Genomic DNA, 17,849 nt, shown 5'->3' on the forward strand with positions numbered 1-17,849 from the left:
CACTGGCTTGCAGGATCTCACTGGCCCTCTTCTTTCTTCTCCTCAGGATTCCAGTGGTGTGGAGGAGACCACAATGGCAGCAGCTACAGATGAAACACAGATATGTATCATTGGATTTACAGTTATAACAGAAAGGGAAAGATACAAGTTTCAAAATCCCCTGCCCTCATTCCCATACATTTTTTAAAGACATGCTTATGGACACTTTAGCTTTGGAGTACCTCCGCACAGCACAGCTCTCCAGTCTCAGCCATGGTGCGTATGGCTCAGCAGGGGCAAAGAAGGGATGTGGGGAGGCAGGCACTAAGATTTTTGGTTGCATGAAACAAAATTTCAATCCCTTTCTCCATGGATACGAATATAGGACAACAGTGCTAAAGATTGGCACTATTTTCAACAGGCGGTGGTGATTTTAGATTATCTCACTTCTGAGAATAACAAAGGCAGAGAGAGCACAGCTGCTGCTGGCATCCCAAAGCCACCTGGGTTCCTATGCCGCTAGCCTGTTTACTGCAACTGTGCCAGCAGAACTCCTTACGGAGGTGTGTGGGTAAGTGTCCCACCACGCAGGAATAAAAAAAAAAAAAAAAAGTCAGCCACCCCTAGAAACCTTTGGGGGATAACTGCAGAGTATATCCATGTAAGTGTCATCGAGATCTCTCAGGAGGATACAAGGGACACCTCTATGTACACAAACTGCTCGCTCTCTCCTCCCACCCGCACCTAACTGAACAGGGGAATGAAATGCAGATACCAACTCTACCTCTGTTTGTTGTACTGCTACCTCTTCTCATAAGAGTCAAACAATGAAAATAATAGATGCCTATGCCTTGTTTACTTGGGGATGTGCTGGTCTCCATCTTTAAGTTTAAATAAATGCATGCACACACTTACTCAAGGTTCCTTTCCCTTCACCAGGTTCATCCGTGCTTGGCTGATGGGACTGGCCAGACTGAAGTGGAGTCTCCTGGCTCATGGCATAGCTGGACCCCCATCCTGCCATGTCTCCCGACTTCTCCTCATTGTTCAGACTGGGTCTCTGTCTCAGGCTCCTCCGAGGTATCTATGGTGGTCTGCGAGGTGCTGGTGGGAACTCTGCCAAGCATGGCATGCAGCTTGTTGTAAAAGTAGGAGGCCTGTGGCTCAGCACCAGATCAAATGTTGGCCTTCCTGGCCTTGTTGTATGCCTGCTGCAGTTCTTTCACTTTCATGTGGCACTGCTGCTGATCCCTGTCATACGCCATTGCCTGCATCCCCCATGCAATTTTTTCACATTTCTGTGGCTGGTCCATAGCTGTGTTTGAACAGCCTCTTCTCCCCACAGGCCCAGGAGATCGAATACCTCTTGTCTACTCCAGACATGAGCATGTCTAGTGCGCGGAGCGGACATAGTTGTTAGGGCAGTTACACACAACAACAAGGGAGAACTGCTAGATGTGCTTGCCAAGCTGGGCAATCAGGAAAAGGCATTTCAAAAATAAAGTGGGGTATTGTAAGTGGGAAGGTAGATTCCACTCTCTGTAACCCCTGGGCATTGGAGTTCACTGTGGGTCCAAGGCAGTCACTATTAGGCATTGAGAGACAGCTATTGGAGTACTGTTAGGATTGACATATCACGCAGTGTCTACACTCGCACTGCATCTATCTCAGTAGGTCAACTGTGGCTCAATGCCATTCATGGAGGTGGATTTATGGCGTCACTTTAACAGGGCATTTATGTCATCTGGAGACAAATTTGAGCATAGACACATGTGCAAATTGGTTGATGCAAAGTGACTTGCATCACCCTAATTTTGTAGTGTAGACCAGGCCTAAGTTGTATCACCACAAAAAAAAAAAAATATATATATATAAGGATGTTATTTTTGGGCAACACGTGCACCCAAACAGTGCTGTCCACAATCAAAAGATATAACCTCTTATTTAAACTCCTTCTGAAACAGTGGAAAACCAAAGTGAAATCTTTGATAGCTCTTTAGGTATTATATGAAGCACAATTTCAATGCATTTTAGATGATTTTTCTTAACTGCCATTAAATTTCTAATCTCCCTCAAACTTCCTATTTGAAACAATTTTCATTACCTTGTTATATTTAGACATGACAAACTATGTACTGCAATAAAATCCTTTAAAAACAACTTTTACCCTACGTAACAATAGCTATAAAGTTATGAGCCAAATTTTTCAACATTTATTTTAGAATGCTTACCGCTTCTGTGATGCCAGAAATCACTGCATTATTTACTGCACTTGTTACTACTTCAGAGGTTGGCTTTTGGTTTGTAACAGACATGTGGAGCGTAATATTCTTGAGGATTTGAAGCTCTAGATCTCGCAACAAAACCTGCAGATCGCTCTTGCTCACAAATTTGGATGTTAGCCATTGGAGTAGTGATTCAGAAAAGTCTTCTTGTTGGTCACCAAAAAACATAAGTTTGACAGATTCTTTGACCTGGGCATCTACCTAGTAAAATCCATCAATAGGTAACAGTTACTATTTGGATACTCTTTCAAAATAATTTAATCCTCAAATCATTTGAAGTAATAAAATGAACAGTTGTGTAACCGGTATGCTTAAAATCCTTAAGTTTTTCAGAGCTGCAAATAAATGTAACTTTCATATATCTTCATCTTTGTAAAGCACTTCAGTAAAAACTCCTCCATTGGCATAGCATGCCTTCGGGGAGTGGGTGGGAGAGGAATCTTGTAACACAGGACATGAACTCTTTGGAACAACTGGTGGGGTGGGGAGAGAAGAACCTAAAAGAGTCTAACACACACCCTGACTTACCAAACTAACATAACTAATAACTTTTTGGCAGTAAACTTTTCTGGTTCTATCAATTTCAGTTTCTTATGTGTGCCTCACCATTATTCAGTACTGCAAGCACATATGACATGGTGGTCTGAGTTAAGATTAAGTTGACAAAAGAATACTTCAAAACATCACTACATTTGTCGCCTTATTTTAATCCCAACAAGTAGATTGAGTTACTGAGGACCTCAAGAAACTATTCAGAGGCTGTGTAAATACGTAGCCAGAGAATATATGAAAGGCGTTCCTTTTCACAAAAGAAGTCGGCAGACAAATTAAGCTACACACAGCATGGCCTATCAAAATAAGTAATCAAAATTACCTAAAATGACAAACAACAAAAAGAATATACTAAATCCCTTTTCTACACGCAGAACCATAAATGAGATCAAACAGGTATGAGAGAATACTGCCACCTAATCAGTCCTCTCTACTCCACAAATATTATCATCTTCCTGTACGCCCAATGAAAACACCACCACCACTACCCCCACCCCTCTGGAATTACAGTGTAAAATACAAATGTAAAAAGGTCCTTAATCTGAACAAATAGATTAATAGTTTAGTAAATGGTCTGAAGACTGAAGTAAAAATATAGAGAACAAAAAAACCCATAACACTGAATTAGACAAACTAAATATGGAAGTCTGTGAATAAAGAATTCCCATCTTCCCTTTTAAAATCATAAGTAGAGAAAGTCAGGCTAAGTTACCACAAGCAACTATTTCAAGAACTGTGCATTAAACCAGGAGACAAGTTATGTATTGTAGGTTGTATTTTGTTGCTAAAGCTGTTTGATCATCTTGAGAGAAAAAACTCTACACATCTATATGAAATCCAGATTGCTCAACAACTCAAAAAGCTAAGGAGCTCCAAATCAGTCACTTGATCTGGCAGTGAAATAAATGTCTTACAAATTGCTAGCAAACTATGTGCAATTTACATCTTCAGGGCTCAGACACACTTTATAATCTTTTATGCTGGCCACTAGAATTCCTTAAAGGAGGCACCATGAAGGCCAACGAAAAGAAAGTGTTAAGTGCATGCAGCCAGGCTGAAATGTTTTTTCTGAAATGCAGGGCTTGACTTCAACAAGAATACATATGAAAATTGATGAATATTTCACAGGTGTGGATTCACAGCTGCATTAACCACATATTCTTCAATTTCATCTCTCATAGGTAGCCAGATGAGTTTTTAACACTTCTAATGTTATATCAATTATTTTGAGATGAACTCCACTGTCAATGGAATAGGAGCCTAGATTCTGATGTGGGAGGTCATGTGCTTGAGAGCGACTAAATGAGTATTTAATGGCCTTTTAATAACTATGGAATAGACATCACAAACCCACATTACCCCCCCTTATGTCAGTTCTCTCATGTTGTTCCAATTTACAATTACAGATTTAATGCTGCAAATGAAGAAAGAGGTGCTATATTTGTACATTAGTTAAACCAATTCAGTTGAACTATAGCTTTACGACCGTATTTTATTGCATTTCTATATTTGTACAAATTAGCTGGACACAGATAAACATATGCCAATTACTACACTAGAGTATATACTATACACAAAACCAGTGTAATAGATTTACTCTCTGTGCTTTTAGTTCCATTTAAGACTTACACATAACAAGAGATAAACCTAAAGTGTCTAGTAAGATTAGTACTTGCTTCTTCAACAATCAGCATTACTGTTAAAATTAGCATACTGTTGTCTTTTGAAAGTATTTTTTTCAATGTAATCAAACAAATGTGAGTGGAGTGTATTTCCTGTGGAGACTCCACTGAAAATTGCATAAGTGGACAAAGGCAAGAGTTTTATAGTGAAGCAACTGTAGAACTTACTTTTTCATGACTCGTATCTACTTTCTCACAGCAGGTCTTCAAGCCTTGTGGAGTTAACAGTTCTGACTTCATGTGAGCCAATTCTAGTTCTAGTTGTTTAACCTTGGATAAAAGGTGCTGGTTTTGCTCATCACTTCCGCTGGTAAACCCGAAAAGTCATAATTTAAGAGCAAGAGGTCAGAACAAATCAAAATTAAATCAAATATTTGATAGAATAAGACATTTGTCTAATACAGAGAGTGAACAACTTCACGGTAAAACCAAAAATAGACTTTGTGACCCTACTAATGCATGATCTTTCAAATTAATATTATTTATTTAAAGATCGTCATATTAAATATCTGTTTTAAATCAATATATTCTAAAGTGTCGATCCAATCTAGAATTAAGTATCTATGGGATTTTACTTAGGTAGGTTTGTGGGATTCTGTAAGGTTTCTATAGAACCAGAGTTGATGTCTTTTTACATGAATTTGCCATACTAGTTTAATGGAGTATACAGTATTTTAAACTAGTTAATGGAGATCAAACTCAGGGTCTAAATTATAGTATGGCTAAGTCAGGCCTCCAAGAAGTATTTCAAAACAATACAAATGTGACAAAACTAGGTCAATGGGGGGAGGGATAGCTCAGTGGTTTGAGCATTGGCCTGCTAAACCCAGGGTTGTGAGTTCAATCCTTGAGGGGGCCACTTAGGGATCTGGGGCAAAATCAGTACTTGGTCCTGCTAGTGAAGGCAGGGGGCTAGACTCGATGACCTTTCAGGGTCCCTTCCAGTCCTATGAGATTATATATATCTATATCTCTATATATCTATATATAAAATTATATGATAATGGAAAATAGATCAACTTTATCATTCTAAAACTATTTTATTAGTTGAATTCTTATTTAAAATGATGTGTACTCAGTTCTAGCACACCATTTCTTTTCAAAATAGTTGTGTCTTGGAGAAAAATGCTGCTCTGTCCTAGTAGCATGTGATCCAAAAATAGAAATTAAGATGATTGACAAACTGAATGTAGATGAAATTGAGAAGGTACACAAATTGAATTTCCATGAGTCCCTTGGAATCAGAACTGGTCTCTTAACACATTTTATTTAAGTATACTGCTTACCACTTAGTAAGTGGTCTCTGAGAAAATTCCAAAAATCCTCACTCTTGGGAGCTGTCAGGAATTTTTTGTTAAGATGTTTGTCGAAAAATGCCAGTTACTCAAAACCGAAGCTTTTTGTGGAAATGTGTTAATTTTGACAAAATTTTTGTCAGGAAAAACTTCTCAGATCTAGGATGGAAATTCTAGCCAAAAAACAAGAGAGACACCCACCCCACATTAATCAGTACCCTAGTGGTTTTGGCACTCATCTAGGATGTTGGATCCTCAGCTTCAAGTTCTTATTCTTCCTGATTCAGAACAGGGACTTGTATATGGGTTTTCCACATCACAGGTTAGTGTCCAAACCACTGCTTTACAGTCAGTCTCTCTTTGCCTCAATATTATTCATACAGAGTGGAAAAGCGCCAACAGAGGAGATTTTGGTCAGGGTCTCATTTTTTTCCCAAAGGCCTTGGTTTCATCCCAATGCAGAATGAAACTGAATGCCAAAACCTCAGATTTTTTCTGCCAAATACAATTATTTTTTTCTGGCCACCCACTTAGAGTGGTAGTGAATTTATGCTCGTACTGTTCTAGAGAAATAAGGTGCTTAAATAATGGTCAGATATTGGGGGTAGGATATGGGACTGTTCAGAGATGGTCTTCTTGCACTGATGTCTAGAATCTCCACCAACCTATTATAAAAAGGTAACACATGCTGACAAACACTTCAACAAAACTTTAAAAACCACTCAACTGACATACAACAGGCATTAGGAAAGGATAGTTACCATTGTAGTTCAGTGAACGATTCCTACCACCATCAATTAGTATCAGGATTCAAAATGCAACATATTAGACATAGACAGTAGTCATACCTCACTGTTCTTGTTTGGGTTAGTTCAAGTTCCTTCTGGATGTCCTGATAGATATGAAAAATCTGTTTTAAGAAGTGCATTCTTTAACTTCAAGATTACAAATGAGGATAATTGCCACATGAAGAGGACATGCTTGGGCAGCACCCATATAAGATTACATTCCTAAATAATTTAGTTTAATGTTTCTGTACATGCATTTGTATAAACCATACTACGCCAAATTACCCGCTCTATTGATCAGAATCTGATGAAGAGTGATATGTAGCTTTTAAAAAAACAACACCCCACCAAAAATAGACAGCTAGTAGAGATCAATAGGACTATTAAAAATGCAGTAGCCCAGTTCATTGGCACAATCTGCCATGCAAGAGGTCAGAGATAGGTTCCTGGGTTTGGATCTCTAGTTGACAGGGGCCTAAATGTTTTCTTCCTTGTATGAGGGAATGGGAGTACAAGTCACCAGGTACTACTCTGCAGAGATCCCACATAGCTTATCTAAGATGTTGGGATCTCCTAGCTCTCCTTTGTTACAGGACAGTTACCACAAAGTGTGGCTTTGGAAGGGGAAGGGTGTAAATGAGGTGAAAGATCTCCAGAGCTATCTGCTCCCATCCCTGTACAGCATTCCAATGGAGATCTACATTTAGGGAAACCAGTACTGATCCTAGGTATGAAACGTTCAGGAACACGCAAGAGAGATCTCAGAACTCTGGTTCATACAGCACAGAAAACAAAGCACCAGACACTGGGACCTCAAACAGGTTTTGGCACTAGTCCAGGCTGTGCCAATACAAAGAGACCTGTACTTATAAGTAAGGCTAAGATTAGGTCTCAGAAGTCATGGAATCTGTGACATTTTCCACTTCAGCCTTGGAGCGGCAAGGCTGGAGCTCCCAGCCTCCATGGGGGGAGGGAGAGGGAGAGACCCTGGAGCCACAGCAGCAGTGGGTGCTGGACCCTCCTCTGTCCCCATTTTGTCACAGTTGTTTTTAGTAAATTCAGGGACAGGTCATGGGCTTCCATGAATTTTTGTTTATTGCCCGTAACCAGTTCGTGACTTTTACAAAAAATAACTGACAAAAATCTTAGCTTTACCTATAAGGAGATTTGTTGTATTGAGCCAGACTTGTTTTTCATGTGAAAAATAAAAAAAGTCTTCACAAAATGTAAACAAAATTCAATAACATTAGCTTTTATTTAAGCATTTGTCTGCAGTTGTGGAAGTTAAATGTATTATGCTAATGAAAGAATTAGGTTAGGTCTTCACAGCACAGTTAGCTCGGGTTATAACTCAAGTGTTACCCCTAACAACTCCTGTCCACATACAAAAATCTTTAATTTGAGTTAAATAGTGCTTTAAGCAAGCTAGCTGGCCTGTTGGGGGTGGGTTGAAGTTTGAGTGATGCTGATGCTCAAACTAGTAACACAGTGGGAATGCAACCATCTTAAATTACAACAACTCCTCAGCAGTTAATCCAATCACTCTGCTAATCCAGTCATTCTCTGCTGATAATCAAATCACCCAGTGTAATTCCAGAGGGTTTTTCTGGAGAGAGGTTGCCCACACTGGAGTGTACTCAAGCTAACTATTGCAGCAAAGACAAGCTCCTTAGAGTGGTGCTGACCATTCACGTTTCATTTTCCAGGGCAAGTGAAAGGCAGTAAGACTAAACAGTTTTTCTTGTTAAACTGCTTCATTAACATGAATACCAGTTTTAAAAATCTGAATTCAGTTATTTAAGAGGGTTTTTTTTTTAAATGTTTTTACTTTGACAGTCACTTCAGATGTGCAAATATGAAACATCTTCAGCTTCCTGCACCTGCAGACAGAAACTTGTCTTGTCTTCAGCCTCTCCAGAAACAAGAAGAGGCAATTTTAAAGAAAGTTTGGGAAGTGCAAACAAACTAGATAACTGGAGTGGTGCAAGATAGATGTTGGGAAAAGTTTACTAAGCAACATTTCTATAGTTGACTGAAGTTTACTCCATTTATTTTGTAAAGAGGCTACGCTTTGGACTCACTATATGTAAGTAGGAAGGAAAGAGCCTTTCAGTACCTCAGATTTTGCAGAAAGTTTTCTAATGAGGCCTTCCAGTGTCAAAATGCGCAATTCATGTTCTTGGTGTAAAGCCAGAAGATCAGTCTTAAAAACAGGAAAAAATGTTTTACTTATTGAGAACAAAATAGTCAAATTGCTATTAATATTTTCAGTAAAATCATTACTTTCATGTTGTGATCATGCCAGATACTTTGTGCATAAAAACCAAGGATTAAATATTTTTGAAAAATGCTTAAGTCATTTAAGTCCAATTGATTTTCGATGTCAAGCTATGCTACGTTAGACTAGTTCTGTGAGATCAAGAACACAAGAAGGGGGCAGGCAGTACTGCTGACAAAACTACACAACTACATTACTGCTTGCCAGTTGGTGGGGCAATATCAGCAGAAATCTTGAGTTACATATGCTGCATCAAAGCTAGAGCCGAATACCAAATTGGGCAGCCAATTAATTAAAGGGAATATGGGCTAGTAAAAGCCCTTTTTGTGGAAAAACACAGTTTGTCAAATTAAGATTTGACCTCTTATATAGGATATTACTTAGTAGCCTATCCAACTTGTTTCCTGTAATGTTTCTGGTTTTGTACTGAAAGTTATCTGTGACATGAAACGTTAGATGAGATTTTTCTAAAGATTTAGGACAGTGATTCTCAACCAGCGGGCCGCTTGCGGCCCAATCAGCACACAGCTGCGACCCACGTGACACCCTCACAGCCATACAGGTTTTTTGAGAGAGAGAGAGAGAGAGAGAGAGAATGTGGCCCACATAACACAGAGAGCATATGCGGTCCACAATGGTAAATGGGTTGAGAACCACCAATTTAGGAGCTCAAATCCCACTGAAAGTCAATTAAATTAATGCTCCTAAATGACTTAGGCATTATAGGAAATTCAATCCATCACCTTCTAATGTTAGCAGAGGGTCAGAGTGGAAGACTGAGTTGAAGGAAAGAAGTTTATTAGTAGTAGGCTATTATAAATACTGTCCCTAGCATCAAAAGGTTTATACACATTTATATTCAGAATGAAAAGTAAAAAACGTGTTTACAAATACAGCCTACTCTAAGCATTTGACTTTTCATAAGTGACAAGCCCTTTCATACAATTGTGGCCTTCTTTCTTATTTCCAGTGCCATAATTTTACACTTATGTTAGGATTATTATTTTTGTTACAAAAGTTAGGCAGTGCAAGTTAAACAGAGCTCTGTCTCTTCCTCCTTCCTCACATCCTGAAGACATCCAGCATCTGTTTTAGTGCCTCTTGCCTAAAGAGCAAGATTCAGGAGTTGCTGAAATCCTTAGCTCTGGTACATGGCAGGTCATTATGTTGGGCTACCACCCACAGCCTTTTGTTGGTTAAAAAAGAAAAGCTGGGAGTTAGTTTCAAACGCTTCAAGGATTGGGAGGCGAGTACTCCCTGTTTTAGGAATGATTTATTCAAGCATCAACTCAAATAAGTGCATTGATTACAAGCGGGTATACATTAGACTGGAGAAGGGGATAGCTGAAAATGTAAATACACCTCTACCTCGATATAACACTGTCCTCGGGAGCCAAAAAATCTTACCACATTATAGGTGAAACCGCGTTATATCGAACTTGCTTTGATCCACCAGAGTGCGCAGCCCCACCCCCCCGGAGCACTGCTTTACCGCATTATATCCGAATTCATGTTATATCGGGTCGCGTTATATCGGGGTAGAGGTGTATTCTGATTTACAACCCAACACAAGAAGTATGTTAACTTTTAATTAAAGTTGCTAGACTATTGCACTGATGTAGGCCTTAAAAAACAAAGAAAGGAAATAAGCAGTTAAGTAATTTCACACTCCAGCTACACTCAAATTCCCATTCTCAGCTTCAACTACTTCTATTAATTCTAACATAGGCTCTTAAATACAAAGTAAAAGAATCTTACATATCATTTGGATGATAAATGCACACTAGGGTTAGTACACTAATCAATGTATGAAACCATCAGAAACACTCATTTTATCTTTACCGTTGAATGTGCCGTTTCCTCAGATTGCATTTCCTTAAAATGTTGGCCCATTACATTTTTTATTAGTATCAACATCTCACTTTTGTCATTCATCTGGGCAACCTGATCCTGAAGCTTCTCAAGCTGTAGCATCACTTTGCCATATTCTTCATCATTGTGATGACATCTGTCAGACATGAAGGCCATTTGCTTTTCCAGTTCACTCATACGACTAGAATCAAATAACTGTATGGTACCCTAAAATGTGAAGATTTATATATAAAAGAATTAAGAAACAAATTTAAGTAATTTACTCCATTATTCTTGAATTACAGTTCAGCTATTGGAAATATCCAGTAGCCAAGAGTTAAGAAGATGTCTTAAGTATTTTACCTCTGGAGGCTGGACATAGCGAGAAGAATCAGGGTGTGGTTTAAGAATCTGCACAGGTTCGTCTATTCTTTGTGTTTGACGTATGCTTGTCCAATTGAATGCAGGCAGTAATGAAAGGAAGCCTTCAAAGCCCCAGTACCATATACCTTAGGCAAGAAGATCAAAGAAAAACGAAAGCAAAAATTGTTTTTAATAAGAGGTTCAATCTCGGATTTTATGATAATTTGGATTAATACTTTAAAGCAGTTACTTCAGGACAGAGGCTGTGTTACGTGTTTGGAAAGTGCACTTCACATTGTGGGCACTACCAAAGCCTAAACAAAACTAGATTTAAAAAAAACAAACAAACTATGTTTAAGAGTGTTGAGGTTGCAAACTAAGCACTCAAAGGTTAGGAAATGCCAGAGTTAAGGTTGCTTGTGCAACCTGAATTCAGACTTCTTATGTTTATGCATTATGATACAATCCTCACATGATCACATACCTTCCCATGGCTCAGTAAGTGCACAAGATTCATTGCACTCACTGAATGGCACACTTCAATATTTCTTTTTTATCCTCATTGTTCTATGTGTGGCCCTATATCTTACTTGTTGCACACCATCCAAATCCTGCACTGAATACAGAATTACTAATTTCCTTATGAGTTTTTCTATGGTGTTTTCATGGTAGTATCTTAGTGCTTTACAAACATTAATGCACTTATCTTCACAATACCCATGAGGTTAGGCAGTATTATCCCATCACTAAAGCAATCCCTCTGGCAAAATACAAGTCCCTGCTCCAAATAATTGAGACACTAGAGCTTCTCAACAAAAGAGCTGCAAGATTTTAACATGGTGAGGAGCAATTTTCCTTAGCCTCGTTCTCAGAAATGACTGAACCATTTTAGGTGACACTTGATAAAAAAATTCACCCGTGGGTAGACATCTGGCATGGAATATTCAGCCCAAAATGTTTAAGTTAGAAAGAGTTACAACAACCAGAAAGAGTGTTTTATAATGGAAAACGTTGGGCCACTGTAACTATCGACTATAAGCACTGTCAATAATAATGCAATTAGACTTATTTAACAAATCATCAACAGGTAATCTATGTGAAGTGTCTTAACGGGCTCATTCCAGTTCCTGGTCATCAACCGGTTGTCCTGTAGTCCCCTTCAGAGGTGGTCTACGTATTGAAGGGGTACAGAAACTGACCTGCCTTCTCACAATGAGGGATATTCTTTCCATGTCAGAAGGGAAGCACACTAGCAGGGCAGTGTTGGGGAATACCTGAATTGCTGCTCTCAGCATACAGAACTTCAATCTCCTGTGCTGTTAGCTGGACATCTTTCATAAACATCAAGTTCACCTAAAAATGCTAGTTTGATACATTTGTAATAACTATTCACCAGCTTCCACTAGCAACAATATACAAACACTTCACATACCTAGCAAAAACAGCAGTGGGATGAGAAACAGTAACAACTTGTAAATCTTTGGAAGGCATCTAGAAACAGAGAAGTAAATTTAACTTAATTAGACATAGAATGGGTCTATCATTTTTAACTGTGTTCTATAATTGGTTGAGGCATTAGCATGAAATAAACCTAAACATGAGATTCAATTTTAAACATTTAGAGCTCAATTCTGTGGATTGTATCGCAAGAAATGCTGATATTTTATGAAATCAGCAATAGTATCTTGCCCAAATAGTAACATTTTTTCCCAAAAATATGCTGGAAAAAAGAAAAACGAACAACTTATATTTAACCGAGTGATACTTCGTTTAGTAATTTTGTTTTGTACCTAAATATTGAACCTGACGTGACCATATCTATATAGCATCTTAGAATGAGAGAGTCAGGCTTACAAAGCTGTACCCATTAACACACACATTTCGGTACGTGGGTTTCCTATTTTCTTCATTGTAAATACATATTTATGTCCACAGGTGTTAGTGGAATGGAAGTTACTCATGCACAGGAAAAAGCAGACTCCAACTCATGAAGTATAATAGACAGCATACGAATATAAATAATGATACCTCATGACAGAGGTTAGTTCAGTTTACATTACAGTGAAGTGTGTTCACATTGTTTAGAATTCAACAACATATGGAAACACTGCCCTATTCACATCTTAGATTGATCTACCTTAAGTTTTGGCTACATAGAAATACCATGCTTTTTCCTGTAGTACACATTACACACACACTATGCATCTGAAAAGTACTGAAGTATACTTCTTTGACAAATTCATTATGCTTATTCCTTAATCTGTGGCAAACAGACCTGTGTAACCGGTCTAACAATTTTTACTATTTGCTATGTAGCGGTTTAATTGCTTCACCCAGTACCTCATATTTAAAATGGAAATATATGCTCTGTACAGAAAGATGTGCAGCAACTTTGATTTAGAAAGGCATATTACATATACTGACATACATGTGTGTTCCCCCATTATTAGAATATTAATGAATATTGTCAGATCATCTTTTTGCTGAAGTGTGTATGATTCTAAAGCTATAAATAGATTCTTTCCTCAGCAATTCTCTTTCTAAATAGTAAAGCTTTTCCTCTCCCTCCCTTGTTGACACACACACACACACACACACACACCGGCTGTTTGCTTTCTCCTTTTGTCACAGACATTATACCTTGTATTCTTCAACTAGGATAATTTCACCCATTTTAATCACAACTGTTACAGCACAAATCTAACAAGTCTGTAACTTAGGGAAGAAAATTCTGATTAAAAAATAAATTCACAAACCTTGTAAGAAGAAACACATTGAACAAAGAAATCAGAGTAATAAGTTGATACCATCCAGTTCCAAGCCACCAGAATACCCCAGAAGCTGCCTTCCCTATAAGAGAAAGGACGTATTTGATGAACTAAAAATGTAATTGTTACAGAATATACTAAGAGAGCCCAAGCAGAAGTACATGCAAATATGGCAGAAAATGTTTTGAGCAACAAACAGATTGTTGGGGTGGATGGATATAGGTGAAAGGAAACACATGCAACTTGTTTTCATCTAAATTTATATCACAACTATGTATTGCAATGCAATATCAACTACTCAGCACAAAAAACAGCCATGCAAGATGATGAAATTTGTTTAGGAAAGCAGTAACTAACTTTCATGAGGTTAAAACACAATACCCCTTCAGCTATGTTTAATCGTGCTTTGCACTTGGATAACCCCTTTCAACTAAAGGCCTCTATGAGCTTCAAAAAGGCATTATATTAATTTTGATTATAGGGATACCATGGCACTACAAGATTAAGCAAGTTTCCTAAAGCCATGGGGAGTCAATGGGAGAATCAAACAGAGCCCAGTTTTCCTCATTCCCCCGTTGTCTGCTCTAATCATTAGACATATTGCCTTTCATATGAAGCAGCCTTGTTAATCTCCCATTGAATTTGTGAACACAGATATATCCTGTCACTAAATAGTTTAGCCTTTACAAACAGTAAAGTACCATCCAAAGCACAGTTGAGTCAGCATCAGCGAGGCAATCACATAGTGTAGACGCCTAGTTTGCCAGCAGAGGCAGATAACATGCAAAAGCACAAAAACAGAGTTCAAGATAGTAACCTGGAGAAACAATGGCCAGCCAAAGTAGTGATAACATCTTCTGAGACATAAACCATCCTGTTGCTCCCACTGTTCGCAACACTTGTAGCACAAAGTAACCTGGAGTATAACAAATGAACTATATATGTGTAATGTATATACAGACAACCTGACCCATTGTTTGCAATAAAAGCAGTAGAGCAGAGATTCTTTAGCTTCTGAAGTTATGAGAATTACATACAATGTAATTTTAGTGCATATCCTCCAGTAGTTTTTAAACCATTATACACAAAATGAGTATTACTGCTAATAAGACAAAATATGGACATAAGTGGCGCTAACACCACTAAAAGGAAAAAGACAATATGCTAGTACACAGACGGTTCAACTTCCAGATTTTATCATCTGGGTAATTAAAATACTATCTTTTAGAATATAAAGAGCCTATGTTTTGTGGCACAATATTCTGTCAGAAAAATGTCCTAATTAATACTCTTCAACCATTCACTGTTTAGTATAAACACAAGTGCATACTTTAGTCAGGCAACCCTTTCAAAGTTTCTTGGTTTTGTCTTCAAGTGTGCACTGCAAGTTTCTGGTATCCGGGTTGGCAAGATAAATGTGGGCATAGAAAAAGGAACATTTAAAACTTCAAGAACCAATTCTTCAAAATCATTATTTAAAAAATATTAACCATAATATCCTCACTAACAAGAGGCAATATTTAGAAGCATAAGAATAAGAAAAGAATATGCCTTACTGAAAGTAAATTACAAGTAATGAGGTAAATGATTGTTCATTTTTATAATTAAATCCAGCTCTGTGTTTTATGGTATGACAGTGTCAGTTGGTTTTTCAAAGGCCTGAACCAAAGCCCACTGAAGTCAATGGAAAGATTAATGGCCTTTGCATCCGACACTAAGTGTAGATTTGTTGTTGCTGTTCTATTTCTATAGATACGTTTAGGGGAATTCTAAACTTTAGATTAGCAGAGATGTGATGCCCAGTCTCTGAGGGGCACCAAACGTTACAGCCCAGTATTTTATAAAACCAGTTAGGTGACTGAAGAAATGTCTCTCACTATTCTTCTTTGCTGCATGAAAATAGATTGACAGCAAATAGCTCTAAAGAATCTTGATGCCTGTGCCTATTCAAGCATTAGTAGACCCATTTCATAGGATAGATAGTATACTAACTATATGAGAGTCCTGCAATAACTGGCTACCACAAAATAAAAACAGGGTACAAAATAATAAAATACCCTGTATAGGAGTATCTTAATGTCCCTTTTCTCTTTAAATCCTGTTTTCCATCCTTCCAGAAGTATACACTTACCTAAGGTATAGCTTAAAAAAAAAAAAAAAAAAAAAAAAACACTAAAAACTTTTGCTTTGTATTTAATACTTTAAAATACACATCATATGGTAATAAATTACTGTAACTTCCTTTCATAGCGATTGTGCCATATGTAAACAATTATATCTGCCAAGCTCCTTCCTAATCTAGTGAGTCTAATATTGTAGCAAGTAACACATGGAGTAGAAGAGATGCCATGTAACTATTCTTCCAGAACATTTTTACAGTTAATTCAGCCTAATCTACTTTGAAAATTACAGTTAAATTAAAAACACAAAGCAGTATGAGTGATTAACATTTGTGAGGTTGTGATGTAAAATAAAAGCAAACGAAAAAAGGTGCAAGTCAACCTGCATAAGAAAAGGTGTGCCAAATGGTCCTTGCTACCCTTTTAGACCTTGAGGATTGCATGTGGACTGTTGTGTATGTTTCAAGATGTTTCTTCCCCTTACAGTCATCACCTGTTGGTTATGGTAACAATCAATTAATGGTGACAAGTTAACCAATAAAGCTACTAACAAGACAGACATGTTCCAGTTATGTCACAGTATCATTTTCCAAAACCAAGAACTAAGGTAGGTAAGAAAGATTAACAAGACAAAATCCCACAGATATTTGCTCCTATAGAAAATGTTGCAGCAATACACTTGTGTATTAATATTTAGTGTCTAAATTAAAAACACAAAACTACTGTTCAGGTATACAACTTCTATAGAGTTGTTTCATATAATCTAGATGTCACTGTGACATCCAGGACTCCAACCCAAAGCTAAAAGACCAAAAAAAACCCAACAACAACCCAACCATACTTACACAATGATTCCCCATTTATACCAAGATGGCCATCCTCTTTGAGAAAGTCTTTTACATTCATACTTCCACAGTAATTCGAGTGAGCTGCAATACATGCAGAAAGAGGGTATAGAATTTAACTCTCTGGAGTCCAAAACTTCAGATAGCTAGCTTAACAAGCAAACTGACCTGATTTATTTAGTTATAAAGCCAAGCCACCTACAGGAGACCTTAAAAAGGTATTTGATGTGTAAGGTGACTTGCAAAGAGCATGCATGTGTGCATTTTTTGCAACTTTATGATGCCTAGAGGAGGCCTCCCTACCTTGTGGGTCAAACCTTTTTCCTTCTTGTTTTTTTGCCTTACAAATATTAACTAAGTCTAGTCTATTCTTTCCTGGTTTTGCTGCGGTCTTCTTAGAAGTCGATTGGGTACTTGCCCCCTAACTGAAGGCTGCATCCAAAACAGTGCAATTGTTAAACACCTATTTAACTCACATACCACCCCCCCCCACACACACACAATTAATTAATTATTTGGGGAAGCAGTTTTTAATTGAATGCTTAATTTTGCGTTCTACTTGCTTGGTGGCTGGGAAGTCAAACTTACCAGTTCTCTGTTTGTCTGTAGCACCTTCCAGGAAAGCTTGATTAGATAAGATCTGAATTTCTAAAGCAAAATCTCAAATTCAGATCTAGTAATCTACAGTTTTTCGTGGAACACCCTATTGGCAATGGAGAATTAGTTCAAGCCTCACCAGGTAGCCACTGAAACATGGATTACGTGAGGATGCGACAGGAGGAGCAGCTATTTTTAATCAGTGTTCAAAACTGCTTTACACCTATTTAGTTCAAATACTCTACTCAAAAAAACAACATTGTTGAACACCCCCATCCTTTCAGTTGCAGACCAAGTGCTACCCACTTCCCTGGTTTTAGTGGAGGATCCAGGAGAGACCAGACATTCCCAATATCAGAAAGGCAGAAAAAGCATTACTGAAGGAGTGGGAGGAAGATGAGGAATCCCTTTCAGCTGAGCATGAAGGGTACAGTTATTTTCTGTCA

At 37.9% G+C, this 17,849-nt stretch overlaps 1 protein-coding gene across 1 annotated transcript in view; it reads right to left on the reverse strand.

The window, feature by feature from the left end:
- The window catches only part of SUN1 (Sad1 and UNC84 domain containing 1), a 45,145-nt gene that overhangs the window by 10,807 nt on the left and 16,489 nt on the right, over positions 1-17,849 (reverse strand). Inside the window, exons 7-17 of the mRNA XM_065412583.1 lie at positions 16,807-16,890; positions 16,344-16,454; positions 14,659-14,757; positions 13,830-13,923; positions 12,506-12,564; positions 11,074-11,219; positions 10,702-10,938; positions 8,698-8,784; positions 6,642-6,685; positions 4,667-4,805; positions 2,211-2,465 (exon numbers count right to left, since the gene is read on the reverse strand). Of these exons, the coding sequence (XP_065268655.1) occupies positions 2,211-2,465; positions 4,667-4,805; positions 6,642-6,685; positions 8,698-8,784; positions 10,702-10,938; positions 11,074-11,219; positions 12,506-12,564; positions 13,830-13,923; positions 14,659-14,757; positions 16,344-16,454; positions 16,807-16,890 (1,355 nt within the window). The remainder of the gene's footprint in view (positions 1-2,210; positions 2,466-4,666; positions 4,806-6,641; positions 6,686-8,697; positions 8,785-10,701; positions 10,939-11,073; positions 11,220-12,505; positions 12,565-13,829; positions 13,924-14,658; positions 14,758-16,343; positions 16,455-16,806; positions 16,891-17,849) is intronic.

The sequence above is a fragment of the Emys orbicularis genome, chromosome 10 (genome assembly GCF_028017835.1).
Source record: "Emys orbicularis isolate rEmyOrb1 chromosome 10, rEmyOrb1.hap1, whole genome shotgun sequence".
In the NCBI taxonomy this organism is placed as follows: domain Eukaryota; kingdom Metazoa; phylum Chordata; order Testudines; family Emydidae; genus Emys; species Emys orbicularis.